This window comes from Macaca mulatta, chromosome 16 (assembly GCF_049350105.2).
Source record: "Macaca mulatta isolate MMU2019108-1 chromosome 16, T2T-MMU8v2.0, whole genome shotgun sequence".
In the NCBI taxonomy this organism is placed as follows: domain Eukaryota; kingdom Metazoa; phylum Chordata; class Mammalia; order Primates; family Cercopithecidae; genus Macaca; species Macaca mulatta.
Window position 1 is genome coordinate 69,117,130 of NC_133421.1, and position 14,407 is coordinate 69,131,536.

The following is a 14,407-nucleotide window of genomic DNA, read 5'->3' on the forward strand; positions in this document are numbered from 1 at the left end:
ATGATCACTTTGAGGCCAGGAGTTCGAGACCAGCCTGGGCAACATAATGAGACCACCATCTCTATTTTTATATTTTTAAAAAATCTGGCCAGACACAGTGGCTTATACCTGTAATCCCAGCACCTTGGGAGGCCAAGGCAGGTGGACCACTTGAGCCCACGAGTTTGAGACCAGCCTGAGCAACGTGGTAAAACCCCACCTCTACTAAAAATACAAAAATTAGCCAGGCGTGGTGGTGCAAACCTGTAGTCTCAGCTACTCGGGAGCCTGAGGCTGGGGAATTACTTAAGCATGGGAAGCAGAGGTTGCAGTGAGCCAAGGTAGTACCTCTGCACAACAGCCTGGGTGACAGAGTGAGACCCTGTCTCAAAAAAAAAAAAAAAAAAAATCTGTGTTCCCTTTTATGGCTGCAGGGTATTCCATTATTCTATTATATGGAATGTATTTACTGTATTTTATTTAACCAGTCTGTTATTCATGGATGCTTAGATTAGCTCCAATGAAAATCATGTTCAGAGTAAATTTGCAATTTTGAACAATTGTATTTGTGGAGTAAATTCCTAAAGATAGAAATAATTGGGTCAAAAGATATATGCATTTATAATTTTGATAAATTCAGCCAAATGGCTTTTCATGGAGGAGATACCAACTTATATGTTACCTGCACTGCATGAGAGAGGCTGTTTCCCATCCCCTCGCCTCATGCTGTGACTGGCAGATATGTTGACCTCCAGTATAACAGATTAAAAACTGTATCTCAGTATAATTACAATTTTTGTTTTTTCTTACTATGAATGAGGCTAAGTATGTTTGCGTATGTTTGGTTGTCTGAGTCTCTTTACGTGAACCTTCTTTATATACTTTGCCCATTTTTTATTGGGGTTATTGATCACTTTAATGATTTGTAAAGAGCCCTTCTCCTATTAGAAAAATGAGCTCTTTGTCATTAGTTGTAAATATTTTCTTTTCTCTGCTCACTGTAACCTCCACCTCCCAGGCTCAGGCGATCCTCCCATCTCAGCCTCCCAAGTAACTGGGACTACAGTTGCGCACCACCACACCTGGCTAATTTTTATATTTTTTGTAGAGGTAGGGTTTCACCATGTTGCCCAGGCTAGTCTCGAACTCCTGGGCCCAAGCGATCCTCCCGCCTTGACTTTCCAAAATGCAGGGATTCTAAGCGTGAGCCACCGTACCTGGCAGTTGTAAATAAATCAATATATATTTTTTTCTTTTTTTCTAAGCCTCCCTGAGCAGAGAAGTTGTAAATACTTTTAAAAGACAACAAAACCCCAAGTTTGTGGTTTGTCTTTTAACTTTGCTGTATTAGTCCATTTTCATACTGCTATACAGACCTGTTTGAGACTGGATAATTTGTAAAGGAAAGAGGTTTAATAGACTCACAGTTCAGCATGGCTGGGGAGGCCTCAGGAAACTTACAGTCATGGTGGAAGGCAAAGGGGAAGCAAGGCACCTCTGCACAAGGTGGCAGGAAGGAGAAGTGCTGAGCGAAGCGGAAAGAGCCCCTTATAAAACCATCACATCTCGTGAGAACTAAGTATCACAAGAACAGCATGGGGGAAACCACCCCCATGATTCAATTACCTCCACCTGATCTCTCCGTTGACACTTGGGGATTATAGGGGTTACATTCAATATGAGATTTGAGTGGGGACACAAAGCCTAACCATATCATTTGCTAATGATTCTTTGCCATGCATACACATTTTAAAGTTGTATATAGTTGAATTTATGAGTTTTTCTGTATATCGTCTGGGTTTTGTGTCATACTTAGGAAGTCTTTAAAAGGAGTGTTTTGGACTTGCCGAGTTTGCTGGATAGCCAGATAGAAATGCCCTTTAGTGGCCGGGCGCGGTGGCTCAAGCCTGTAATCCTAGCACTTTGGGAGGCCGAGACAGGCAGATCACGAGGTCAGGAGATCGAGACCATCCTAGCTAACACGGTGAAACCCCGTCTCTACTAAAAAATACAAAAAAAAAACTAGCCGGGCGAGGTGGCAGGCGCCTGTGGTCCCAGCTACTCGGGAGGCTGAGGCAGGAGAATGGCGTGAACCCGGGAGGCGGAGCTTGCAGTGAGCCGAGATCCGGCCACTGCACTCCAGCCTGGGCGACAGAGTGAGACTCTGTCTCAAAAAAAAAAAAAAAAAAAAAAAAAAAGAAATGCCCTTTAGTTGTTAGAAATATGGGGCTGATATTCAGATAAGAAGTCAGGTTTGGCCGGATGTTGTGGCTCAGTCCGTAATCCCAGCATTTTGGGAGGCTGAGGCGGGCGGATCACCTGAGGTCAGGAGTTTGAGATCAGCCTGGCCAATGTGGCGAAACCCTGTCTCTACTAAAAATGCAAAGAAAAAAAAATTAGCTGGGGGTGGTGGTGTGTGCCTGTAATCCCAGCTATTTGGGAGGCTGAGACAAGAGACTTGAACCCAGGAGGTGGAGGTTGAAGTGAGCTGAAATTGTGCTGCTGCACTCCAGCCTGGGGGTGACAGAGCGGGACTCCGTCTAAAAAAAAAGTCAGGCTTGAGGAAGGTTTGAAAGTCCTAGTGGACAGTGAGGACAACTGTGAGAGACACAAGGCAGCATGAGGGAAGGGACAGACTGAACCAAGCTGGGGAGACATTCAGGGTGGAAAAGAAGAGCAGTCCCTTCACTGTGGTTGAGACCTTTTCCCTTTCATCTTTCAGGTCTCATGAATGTGGGTGTAGGTTTGAGCACAGAGTTGGAATTCCTACAAGGGATTCTTGCTGCTGCTATAACCACCCCATCCTCACTTGTGGTTTAAGAGGACGGAGATGGCCGGGAGCGGTGGCTCACGCCTATAATCCAAGCACTTTGGGAGGCCAAGGCAGGCAGATCACCTGAGGTCAGGAGTTCGAGACCAGCCTGGCCAACATGGTGAAACCCTATCTATACTGAAAATACAAAAATTAGCTGGGCGTGGTGGTGTGTGCCTGTAATCCCAGCTATTCGGGAGGCTGAGGCAGGAGAATGGCTTGAGCCCAGGAGGCGAAAGGTTGCGGTGAGCCGAGATCACACCAATGCACTCCAGCCTGGGTGACTAAGCTAGACTCTGTCTAAAAAAAAAAGAGAAGGACAGAGATAAGACAGGCTGCCCACAGGGAGGTCTCCAGATGTCTTCTTCCTTGTTCCTCTCTTGCCGTTCTTAGATGATTGGTACCAAGCTCAGGGAAGGCCCACCTTCTGGTGCCTGCCCAGCCCCTTGGCCGTCTCAGTCCTTCCCCTCCTTGACCTAGGCTCCAGGCCCTAAGTAGTGGCTCCTCCCCCAAGGGACCCAGCAGTAACCACTTTGCTGCACTATGTACCCTCCCCAGAGAATCCAAGGATGGAGAGCCAAGCCTGCGATCAGCTGCCCGCACCATGCCCAGGAGGAAGAAAGGCTACTGCGAGTGCTGCCAAGAGGCCTTCGAGGAGCTCCATGTGGTGAGCCCCTTCCCCGCTAAGCAGCTGCTCCCAGAGTGCCTTGAGGGATCCTGCTCACTGGGGATGAGTCCTTCCTGTGCAATCTCCACGCTGCTGTGGCTGTGTCCTCCAGGGCCATAGCATGGGCTGGGAGGTCAGCTTCCATGTCCCCCTCCCCCCAGGCCTCATGTAATGCCCTGTCCTCCTCTCGCCCCCCGGCAGCATCTTCAGAGTGCCCAGCACCAGGGCTTTGCCCTAGAAGCCCATCCATATGCAGAAGTGGACAGGATCATTGCCCAGCTCAGCCACAGCTTTGTAGACATCCCTTTCCAGGCCGGCCTCCCCAGGTGAGTGCCATGCTGGCAGGCATAACTGCGTCTGCACTCTCCTCTGTTGCCCTCTGGGTGGGAAGAGACCCTCAGGTTGGTGGCTGCTGGGACCAGACTGTGATGTTTTCCTCTTTTCTCACCTTCCTTTCCCCTCATCCTCAGTCCTGTTTGTTTTGGGGGTGGCCAAAAAAAAATTAAAAGACCTCCATTTGTGGCCTCAGTTGATGAAGACTAGACCCAGACCAGACTGTGGCTCCCTTCCTACCCCACGGGCTTTGATGTGGATGATAAGCAATTCCGGCCAGGGAGCAGGGGGGTAGTTCTCGGGCCTCTCCTAGATAGGTGAAGAGTAAAGTCTTTCTCCCTCTGTAGAAGTCACCACCAGAAGGAAGGACTGCATGGGGTTTGGTGGGAATTCCAGGGCCCTCTGAGCTCCGCTTCCCCTTGCTGCCAGCAAGGCAGACCCTCTCCCATCTGGAGCTATGGCTTCACCTCTCACCCCAAATCTCCACCTCAAGCTCAACTCACACAGCCAGGAACTGCACTGCTTTCTTCAGCTGCCAAAGGGCACAGCCTCCTCTGTGAAGTCATGAAATGGAATAGCCTCTAACGTATTCCTCTGGCCAGCCCCAACCACAGGCCACAGAGCCAAGAGAAGTGCACACAGTGCTAACTGCTGCGGCAGGTTCAGACCCAAACAGGAGGACTTTCACACAGGGCCTCAGAGAAGGCAGCCATCTCGGCACATGAACCGCCAGCTGTGGCGGCTCTCCCTGTGCCCTCAGCCCTGGCCCAGGCCTGCTGTGAAGTTGAAACCTGCAGCTCACTGGGTGTTTCTGTCTCAACAGGTGGTCAGGTTCCCCAGCTTCTGACTGTGACCCTCTCTGTCCTAAGACTCTGCACCCCCGCCAGCCCTCCCATCCCAGGGCAGCATCTCCCAGGATAAGGAAGGAAGACAGCTGCCAGGTGTCAGGTGTCCCAAAGCAGGATGGGACAGTGAACAGCACGCAGGCACCAGCTGAACGTGCAGGGACTGGTGAGGTACCTGAACCTATAGCAACCTGCCAGGACCTGAGGGGATTAGTTGATGTGTTTATGGACACCCCAGAGACACTGGTGTCTAGGAACCCTGCTTGCCAACGCCTGCTGCCTAGCTCTGGTTTTATGGAACTCTCCTCTGGCCTAGACCTGGCACTTGTTGGCCACAAGCGCAAGGTTCAGTTCCCCAGTGGCAATGCTGAGAAGAGAGTGGGGGCCTCTTGGCCACAGGCTTCATTTTTTGTCCCAATAGCACCCAACCCCTGTGGCACCAGCACAACCGGTGGCAAGCATCTTCCCTGTCTTCCCCTTCCAGGCCATGAGTCCAGGCTCCTCACCTCTCTCCAGCCCTTGTGCCACTCACAGACCTGCCTCTCTCTCCCAGACCCCTTCCCCTGGCAGCCCACAGACAGACCAGGAGAGTTCTGGGCCACACAGCCCCACTGGCCGGGGGAAGGATGGCCCCCAGGGCCTGAGGATTCTGAGTGTGCAACCCCTGGCCCTGTATCCCAGGAGGCTGGCCAGCTCCCCAGCTGCCCCACAGCTCCAGGCTGGCCATCAGCCCCCCTGCACTCAGCTACCAGTGTGCAGCCCTCAGGAGCACCTGCAGAGAGCAGGTCTACCTCCCTCCTGCAGCCCCTGCCAGCCAGTGCAGGAGCCAGCTGTTCCTGATGCCTCTGGGCCCCCCAGCCTCTCCAGGTGCCCTGTCGCCCTGTCTCCCAGCCCTGGTCCCAACCCCAGCCCCAGCCCCAGCCCCATGCCGGCAGAGAGCTGCTCCTATGAGTCCCCAAGGTACTTGGCTCTTCACGGAGCCAGGCAGCTCCAGATTGAAGGGCCACAGATACAATTTATTCCCCTGCTGCGTGCTGCACACCCGGCCAGGGCTGACCAGGACGCAGGAGGGGCAGAGCCCCAGGACTTCCCCAAAAGAGCCAGAAGGGGGCCCAGGCCTGGCCTTTGAAGTCCAGCAAGCAGCTGTCACGCTCGGCTCCATGGAGCCAACAGAGCCAGCCCTCCCACTGGCCAGGTCTTTGGGAGAGAATCTGGACTGGGGGCTGCCCTCTCCTACCCCCGCCTCCTGCCATATTCCTGACCAGGCACAGTCCACAGTGGGCTTGCCCAGCTGAGATTGGCCACCCACGCCAGGAGACAGAGGCAAAGTTGGCATGGGGAGGGACCACAAAGGAGCTGGGGCAGCAGGAGTCCTGGCCTGGCTTCCTGGCCCTCCGCAGGCCCTTGCCTCTCTGCAGAGCCGCGGGTTAGCTGTTGGTGTGCTCCACCCCCAAGCCCGACCTCCTTTCCCACGAGCATGTGGCCGCTCCTGCTTTCCGAAATGCCTGTGTTTATCCCCTCCCCCAGCCCCCCACGCTCCCGCACACAGATCCTCAGGAACATATGAAGCAGAGGAGGGGCTCGAGCTGCGCCACTCACAGAGCTCCCTCCCCCAGGCACTTAGTTGGGGCCCAGCACTGACCTTTCCCCTGAGCCCAGGATGTGGCCAGAGCCCTCTCTGGGACCCCTCTTGGCCCTTCTCTGCCTCCTCAGCTTGAGCTGCCTGCCCGGAGTTCGGCTGTTCCGGGGCCAGTGTGTCACCTGCCAACTTCCACATCACCCTCCTCCCTCGGTCCCTCCTCTCCTTCCCCAAGGACCTCCCCCCATTTCTGGCAGCCAAGCCATTAATCTGGAGACAGAAATGGGTTTGCTATCGATTCTCTGGCCACTTTTTCTTTCATTATAATTTGTACTGTGGTTCTTCTCACCCTTCTCTGTGTCCGTGGGTTTGTCTCTTTAAATGTTGAAGCTCCCGGAAGCCTGGTGCTATTCTGTATCTCCTTTCAAAGGAAGAAGAGGGGACCCAGCTGTGGGTGAGGACTCAAGTTATTAGTTTGGAAATACAGCAACTTTGTGTACAGCCCACCTTAGAGGTCATGTTACCCCCTTCCTGTTAAATTTTACAATTAATTTTGGTTCAGGAAATGTAAATAAATTTGTTAATAACATGGGGCTGGAATGCCATATGTCAGTCCTTGATCTGCCCTCCAGTGACCCAAGGCAGGGCTGCGGGCCAGGAGCGATGGACAGAATCACTAGATGGTGGGATGGGACCTCCTGCAAGTCACACACGTGTAAGTGCCACAACCCTCCTGCCGGCCTTGCCCAAGGGCTAAGGGCTCCAGGGAGCAGGGCTGCCTCTGTCCCTGCCCAGCCTCCTTTACCTAGTCTCATCTGGTCACTTACTTGGCTCTGTTGCCTAGGGAGTGGTTGCCAGCAGAGGACATGCCCCTTCATCCCTCCCAAGAAAACTCCTTTGCCCTGATGGAGATTCCTGCTAAGGGCTCAGTCCTCTTCCCTGAAGCCAGACTGTGGTTTATGTCTGGGTGCTGCTGGGTTCATCCCTTTCCTTTTGTGACATGGGGTTGCCTCATTCCCCATGACACCACCCCTCTGCATGAGGAAGTTTCCCCTCGCCCCTGTCTCAGACTTTGATACCTTTACCTGCTGCTCGCACAAAGCCCGTGGTGCTGGGTTCGGGTGCCCTCATTGTCAGCTGCCCAGGACCCATTCCCCGAACCTCACATCCGGGTACTCTTGCCTTCCCCTCCTATCTCAATGATCATGACCTTGGACATCTCTGCCAGGCCAAACCCCAAGGCTGGAACGCTCTTCAGCCATTTCTCCATTGCAGCTTCCTGGCTGTAGATTCAGGTTAGAGGTGAACCCAGAATACCTGAGACGTGACCCAGGATGGATGGGTGCTGCTGGATGTGAATGAGGTCCCGCAGTGGCTCCTTGGCATGAGCACTGCTCAGACTCCTTTCCACTGCAGCCCCCTTTCCACATCCCCCTCCCGCACCAGATGACTTTGACCCAGACCCAGTGGACACTGCTTCATCTTGCAGTCAGTCCCTTTTCAACATGTTTCTGTTTCTTTCTGAAGAGGTGTTCTCCCTCCATAAGTCACGCTGTCTGTCCCTGGCCCTCCAGCCCACCTAGCCAACCACCCTTGTTGGTTTCCTTCTCAGACTTGCCACCTCTCCCTTCTGCCCCAAAATGCCATGCTTCTCTCCTGGAAACCACTTGAGTTGATTCAGTAAATCAACTTCAAATACTTGAAGACTCCCACCTTCTGTTCTCTGGCTCCTTCCTGCAGTCTATACCTACCGCCTCCTCTTCACCTTCTTCCCTTCCACACTTCCTTCCTGGGTAGCTCTGCCTGAAGCATTCCACTAGGATCATCTATTCCAAGGTCATGGACAGGCTACTGATGACCAAAGTTGGTTCCTTTTCTCCTTTCTTTCCTCCTTGAAGCCTGGCTCCCTTGGTCCCAGCAGCCCCTCAGTGGCCTGGTTCTCCTGTCCCCCTGCCCTTCCTCACCATTGCCCATTCCCTCGTTCGTTCATTCAGCACAGGCCTTGCCGTCTGCCCCGAGTCAGCTCGAGATACCTGAAGAGCCCTCCAGCCCTAACTGCTTTCCTCAGACTAGGTCCCGAGGCCCTTGTTCTTGCCTCTTCTTGCTGAGCCTTTCACTTCTAGGCAGATGTGGCCAATTGGTGGCTCCACCCCAACTTCCTTCTGCTGGGTGGAATGCAGGAGCTAGCTGTCCCCACCTCACACTGTGACCTCAGAAAAACGCCTCTATTACTCGGGCCTCAGTTTCCTCGTCTTTAAGGGGCTCGGATGAGATTATTTCAGGGCCCTTTCCTATAATAAAATACTGTGACCACCAGCAAATCTTTTATGTCCTTCCCTGTCCTGCCACCAGCAGGAATGCTACATACCTGAGAATTCCTCCTCATCCTGGATCTTGGCTCCCCTTCCCAGGGGAGTTTCAGCTGTGCCCAGCTCAAACTGTTTTCTTGATCTAAAAAATGGAGGTAATCTAGGCTGGACACAGTGGCTCACGCCTGTAAACCCAGCACTTTGGGAGGCCGAGCTGGGTGGATCATTTGAGGTCAGGAGTTCAAGACCAGCCTGGCCAACATAGTGAAACCGCATCTCTACTAAAAATACAAAGCTGGGCGTGGTGGTGCGCCTTTCGCTCCGGAGGCTGAGGCAGGAGAATCGCTTGAACTCGGGAGGCAGAGGTTGCAGTGAGCCGAGATTGCACCACTCTACTCCAGCCTGGGCAACAGGGTGAGACTTTGTCTCAAAAATAAATAAATACATAAATACATACATACAAAAAATGGAGGTAATCATAGTTGCTACCTTGCTAGGAAGTCACAAGAATGAAATCAGATATGTTTGTGAGGTATGTGGCACAGAGCTTGGCACACTGTCTCAATAAATAACATATTACCACAGGCACACATGCCTGTGAGGCCTCCTTCCGAAACTTACATAAAGCTTATTCTCACTAATTCCCACCTGGCAGTGTCCCTTGGTAACTGGCGTCCTCATCTCGGGTGTGCGTTTGTGGATGAAGCTGCTGAGGGACACTGTGAGACCCCCTGTCCCAGGCCCCCTCCCAAGGACCATCTCTCCTCAGCTGCAGGAGGATCCCTTGCGTGGAAGAGAAGTGGCAGTTGGGCCCTTATGGGTGTGACTGTGAGCCCCACAAACCTCCCAAAGGATGAGTGTGCCTGGGATCCTGGTGCCCCAGGCGCCCCCAACTCCTCCCTTGGTGAAGCCTGAGAGCTTTAGAGATTAAAAGAGGGGCCACTTGGACACCTGAGAGGGAGGAGCATGAGGTTTCCCAGGAGAGCTATGCAGATGAGAAGAACGGTCCTTGGATCCTGGGCTGGCATCTGAGAGGAAGCAGGATGAACTTCTGTCCAAATGTTGGGCGCTTCCCCTGCTGCCACCCCTCATACCACGACATCAGGCATAGGTTCTCTCTGCACTGGGTAGAGAGAGGACACCAAGGCCCCCAAGCCGTAGAGAAGCCTGGGGTCCTGGGCAAGGGCCAGGGAGCCGGTTTGCTCCTCGGCACCTTGGACGGTGCGAGCCCCGTGTGACTGAGCCCCTTTCATGCACCAGACGCTGCTCCAAGCACGGGCAGCTCAACCATCATCCCCGAGAGGAGCACTGTGAGTGGGGCTGGTTTTCTAACCCCTGCATCATGGATGAGGAAACCAAGGCCCAGAGAGGCCAGCGGGCTTGCTTAAGGTCACACAGCCAGTTAATGGGGGAGGCAGGATTGGGACCCCAGCCCAGAGCCCTGAATCCTGCCCCCTTGACTAGCATGGTCTGTGCTGCAGGCCTTAAGGCTGGGCACCAGGCCTGGATGGCCTCCACTGGCAGGAATCACTGCCCATGGTATCACCCCAGGGCTGGAGGCAACCAGCACCCCTCCCTTACCTGAAGTTGTGGAGACAAGGTCTTTGCCCTGCATCCCAAACTTGGCCCTTGTGCAGGAAAATTTGAGAGAATCGGCTGAAGGGCTAGAAGAGTGGCAGAAGGAAGGAGGCCCCGGCCTCCTACGGGAGGGGCTTCCTAAGGGAGGCCAGACCCCAACCTCTCAGGACCCCACAGCTCCCTCAGGAAGAGCAACCCCAAGGGTGGCATCAGGGCAGCAGAAACAGTGGCCCCACCCTCAAGGGATGGGCGTAAGGACTGAAGGAGCCAGCCATAGCTGAGGAGTTGGGGTGGGGCCCCCCAGGGAACCCTGTGTTTGAGGGGGAGACACAGGCCTGCCCCGATCTAAGCAGAAAACAGCCCTTGCTATCAGGATCAGGTCTGATGAGGAAGACAAGCCCTGCTCTTCTGAAGTCCCAGTGTGATGAGGGACCACCAATGAGAAGACAGACAGCCCTGACCTCAGGAAGGAAGGTGGGTGAGAGAACATGAAGCAAGCTTTCTGTGTGGGGAGCCCACGGCTCCTAAGAGAGCTGAGGCAAGCATAAGACAGGGGAGGTGGAACCTCAGGGACTGGGGACTGTGCTCAAGGGAGAGGCAAGAGGTCTAACCAAGGCCGGGTGCCGGGGCTCACAGATGTGATCTAATCCCAGCACTTTGGGAGGCTGAGGCTGTAGGATCACTTGAGTCCAAGAGTTCGAGACTGACCTGGGCAGCATAAAAAGACCCCCATCTCTACAAAAAAAAAAAAAAAATTTGTTAGCCAAGCATTAGCCTCATGCCTGTAATCCCAGCACTTTGGGAGGCTGCGGTGAGTGGGTCTCTTGAGTCCAGGAGTTGAGACCAGCCAGGACAACATGATGAAACCCAATCTCTACAAAAAATACAAAAGTGCTGGGCATGGTGGCTCACACCTGTAATCCCAGCACTTTGGGAGGCCAAAGTGGGCAGATCACTTGAGGTCAGGAGTTCAAGACCAGTCTGGCCAACATGGTGAAACCCTGTCTCTACTAAAAATACAAAAATTAGCCGGATGTGGTGGTGCACACCTGTAACCCCAGCTACTCGAGAGGCTGAGGCAGGAGAATGCTGGAACCCGGTGGGAGGAGGAGGTTGCAGTGAGCCAAGATCACACCATTGCACTCCAGCCTGGGCAACAGAACAAGACTCCATCTCAAAAACAAAAACAAAAAAGCCAAGCTTGGTGACGCCACCTGTAGTCCCTGCTATTCGGGAGGCTGAGGCAGGAGATCACTTGAGCCCAAGAGGTCAAGGTTACAGGAAGCTATGATTGTGCCACTAGTTCTCCAGCCTGGGCAACAGAGAGATACCCTCAAAAAATTAAAAAATAAGGTCTATCGCCTGCAATCCCAGCACTTTGGGAGGCTGAAGCAGGCAGACTGCTTGAGGCCAGGAGTTTGAGAACAGCCTGGCCAACATGGTTAAACCCCATCTCTACTAAAAATACAAAAGTTAGTCAGGCATGGTGGTGCACACCTGTAATCCCAGCTACTTGGGAGGCTAAGGCAGGAGAGTCACTTGAACCCAGGAGAAGGAGGTTGCAGTGAGCTGAGATTGTGCCACTGCACTCCAGCCTAAGCAACAGAGTGAGATTCCATCTCAAAAAAAAAAAAAAAAAAAAAAAACCGGCTGGGTGCAGTGGGCTCACGCCTGTAATCCCAGCACTTTAGGAGGCCGAGGTGGGCAGATCACCTGAGGTCAGGAGTTCGAGACCAGCCTGACCAACATGGAGAAACCCCATCTCTACTAAAAATACAAAATTAACTGGGCATGGTGGCACATGCCTGTAATCCCAGCTACTTGGGAGGCTGAGGCAGGAGAATCGCTCAAACCGGGGAGGTGGAGGTTGCAGTGAGCTGAGATCATGCCATTGCACTCCAGCCTGGGCAACAAGAGCGAAACTCCATCTCAAAAAAAGTCTAGGCCAGGCGCGGTGGCTCACACCTGTAATCCTAGCACTCTGGGAGGCAGGCAGATTGCCTGAATTTAGGAGGTTGAGAACAGCCTGCTCAACATGGTGAGATCCCATCTCTACTAAAAATACAAAAAATTAGCCGGGTATGGTGACACACGCCTGTTGTCCTAGCTACTCAGGAGGCTGAGGCAAGAGAATCACTTGACCCCAGAGGTGGAGGTTGAAGTGAGCTGAGATCTCGCCACTTTACTCCAGACTGGGCGACAGAGCAACACTCTCCAAAAGAAAAAAATATATAGTAAGTTCTGGCTGGGCGCGGTGGCTCATGCCTGTAATCCCAGCACTTTGGGAGGCCAAGGCGAGCGGATCACGAGGTCAGGAGATAGAGACCATCCTGGCTAACATGTGAAACCCCGTTGCTACTAAAAATACAAAAAAAAAAAAATGAGGCATGGTGGCGGGCACCTGTAGTCCCAGCTACTCAGGAGGCTGAGGCAGGAGAATGGTGTGAACCTGAGAGGCGGAGCTTGCAGTCAGCCGAAATCGCATCACTGCACTCCAGCCTGGGCAACAGAGGGAAACTCCGTCTCAAAACAAAACAAAACAAAACAAAAAGTAGTAAATTCTGGCCAGATCTGCTGGGAGTCAGGGGACCCAGGAATATAAGTGGCTACCGGGGCCAGGGAGCCATATGACTTAGTCCCCACTGGAACTAGCCCAGGGTGCCACCAGGGAGAGTCACTCTTAGGGCTCATCAAGTCTCCCCAACACGAAGTCTAGGGTCCCAGGGCCACCGATGTGGTAGGAACATGCCTCTGGTGAAGAGACCTGGACCACAGATTGGGCTTACTCTATGGTCTTGAACATGTCGGAGGACCCAGACTCTCCCAGCCCCGGGCCCCCACTGTGAAATGACAAACCTCACCCAGCCTACTGAGGGGCACTCCTGATCAGGACTTGCTGATGTGGCCCTGGGACATAGGCAGGCTGGAGCAGACAGCCACTTTCGTGTCTGGGGTGTGTGGTGAGGGTGCAAGGGACCAGATATACCAGTCCTCTCTGGTCCCAAATGGAGGGCAGAGGTGGAAGTAGGACTAGGGGTGGCTAAGAGGAGTGAGGCTCTAGAGTAGGGGACATGCCTCTCACTGACCAGCTGTGTGACTTTGGGAAGCTCACATAACCTCTCAGAGCCTCAGTTTCCCCCTCTGTAAAATGGGGAGCACAATCTCTCCCTCGGGACTCATCATGAGTTTCCAGGAATACCACATAGTAGGCCCTCATTCCCAGGAGCCTCCTCGCGCCTACATCTTGGAGGAGGTTCTCGACATGTCTCCAAAGCGAAGGAAGAATTGGCTCAGCCTTGCTGAGCATCTGGGTCTGGCATGGCAGGTGGTTGGGGGTGGGGGGAGTCACTTCGTTCCCTGCATTGATGTCAGCGCCTCCTGGGAAATCGCCTTCTCACCTCTCCTGGGCCTAAAATAGAGCGGGGGATGGGGGCATCACAAGCTAGAGGCACTTCCCTCATCCCCAGCAGAGGCCCTGGGTCCTTGGGGAAGCAGAGGACCCAGGAAGGGGTTCCCTGCCTCCAATCTTGTTCTTCAGTGACTTGTGGTCCCCTAGCATGGGTACAAAAAAGCTTAGAGTGGGGACTTATCAGCTTTCCCACCTGCCATGCCCCACAACACCCCACGTCATCTCAGGTACCTGGCCTTCAGCACCCCTAGCAGAAGTCTGAGGTCCCAGCCCTGCTATTGGGACTCATCATTCCCCAGGAGCTGGGTGGAGGGCACAGCTGGGGATGTAGGTTGGGAGGTCCAGTATTTTTGCAAACAGGGCAGCCTAGTCTGACCAGAGAGGGAATGCTGGGGGTCTCCAGAGTTGTCTTCTGCTCCTAAGGATTGGGATTAGCAAGGGAGGGGGAGCCATGGGGCATGCTAGCAGCATGTAAGTGATCTGGCTAGTTTATATTTTATCTAGGGGGAAGGACAGGGCGCCTGTGAGAGACTCAGGAACCCAGACGGAGATGCCGGCCCTTCCTGATGGTTGGAGTGACAGCGATCCCTGAAGCCCTCCTAGACGCCGGGACATCTTTGGCGGGGAGAAGGAGCCGATGGGAAGGGGGTCTGGACCGCGGGCTTGGGAGGACTCCTCAGTGACACGACCCGTAGCAAAGGTGCAAGAAATCCCAGAGGCGCGGAGCCTGGCGTTCGCCAAGAGCCTCTGCCCACCCCAACCCCAGCTTCCACAGCCTAGGGTCAAGCGGGGCGCTCCGGGCTGGGGCTGGGGCTCGGGCAGCCTCTCCAGGGGGTACCACGACCGAAGGGCGAAAGCGGGCGCCACAGCCACGCCCCTGCCCCCGGCCCCAGACG

At 53.8% G+C, this 14,407-nt stretch overlaps 1 protein-coding gene and 1 long non-coding RNA gene across 25 annotated transcripts in view; one reads left to right on the top strand and one right to left on the bottom strand.

The window, feature by feature from the left end:
- Window positions 1-8,531, top strand: part of DBF4B (DBF4 zinc finger B) — a 43,549-nt gene extending 35,018 nt beyond the window's left edge. For 20 of the 24 annotated variants that reach the window (XM_015119879.3, XM_015119880.3, XM_077972059.1 and 17 more), the window contains 3 exons: window positions 3,350-3,458; window positions 3,660-3,784; window positions 4,615-6,804. In XM_015119879.3, coding sequence (XP_014975365.3) covers window positions 3,350-3,458; window positions 3,660-3,784; window positions 4,615-5,476 — 1,096 coding nt within the window. In that variant the 3' untranslated portion in view covers window positions 5,477-6,804. Of the gene's footprint in view, window positions 1-3,349; window positions 3,459-3,659; window positions 3,785-4,138; window positions 6,805-6,847; window positions 6,931-7,443 lie in introns of those variants that run through there. The other 4 variants (XM_015119881.3, XM_077972069.1, XM_077972063.1 and 1 more) reach the window with 3 other exon arrangements.
- LOC144335790 (uncharacterized) lies at window positions 6,543-11,750 on the bottom strand. The gene is made up of 2 exons (XR_013406950.1): window positions 11,642-11,750; window positions 6,543-11,356 (listed from the first exon to the last, which is right to left on the bottom strand). It is a non-coding gene; the product is annotated as an uncharacterized LOC144335790 (long non-coding RNA).
- Window positions 11,751-14,407: the final 2,657 nt, after the last annotated feature.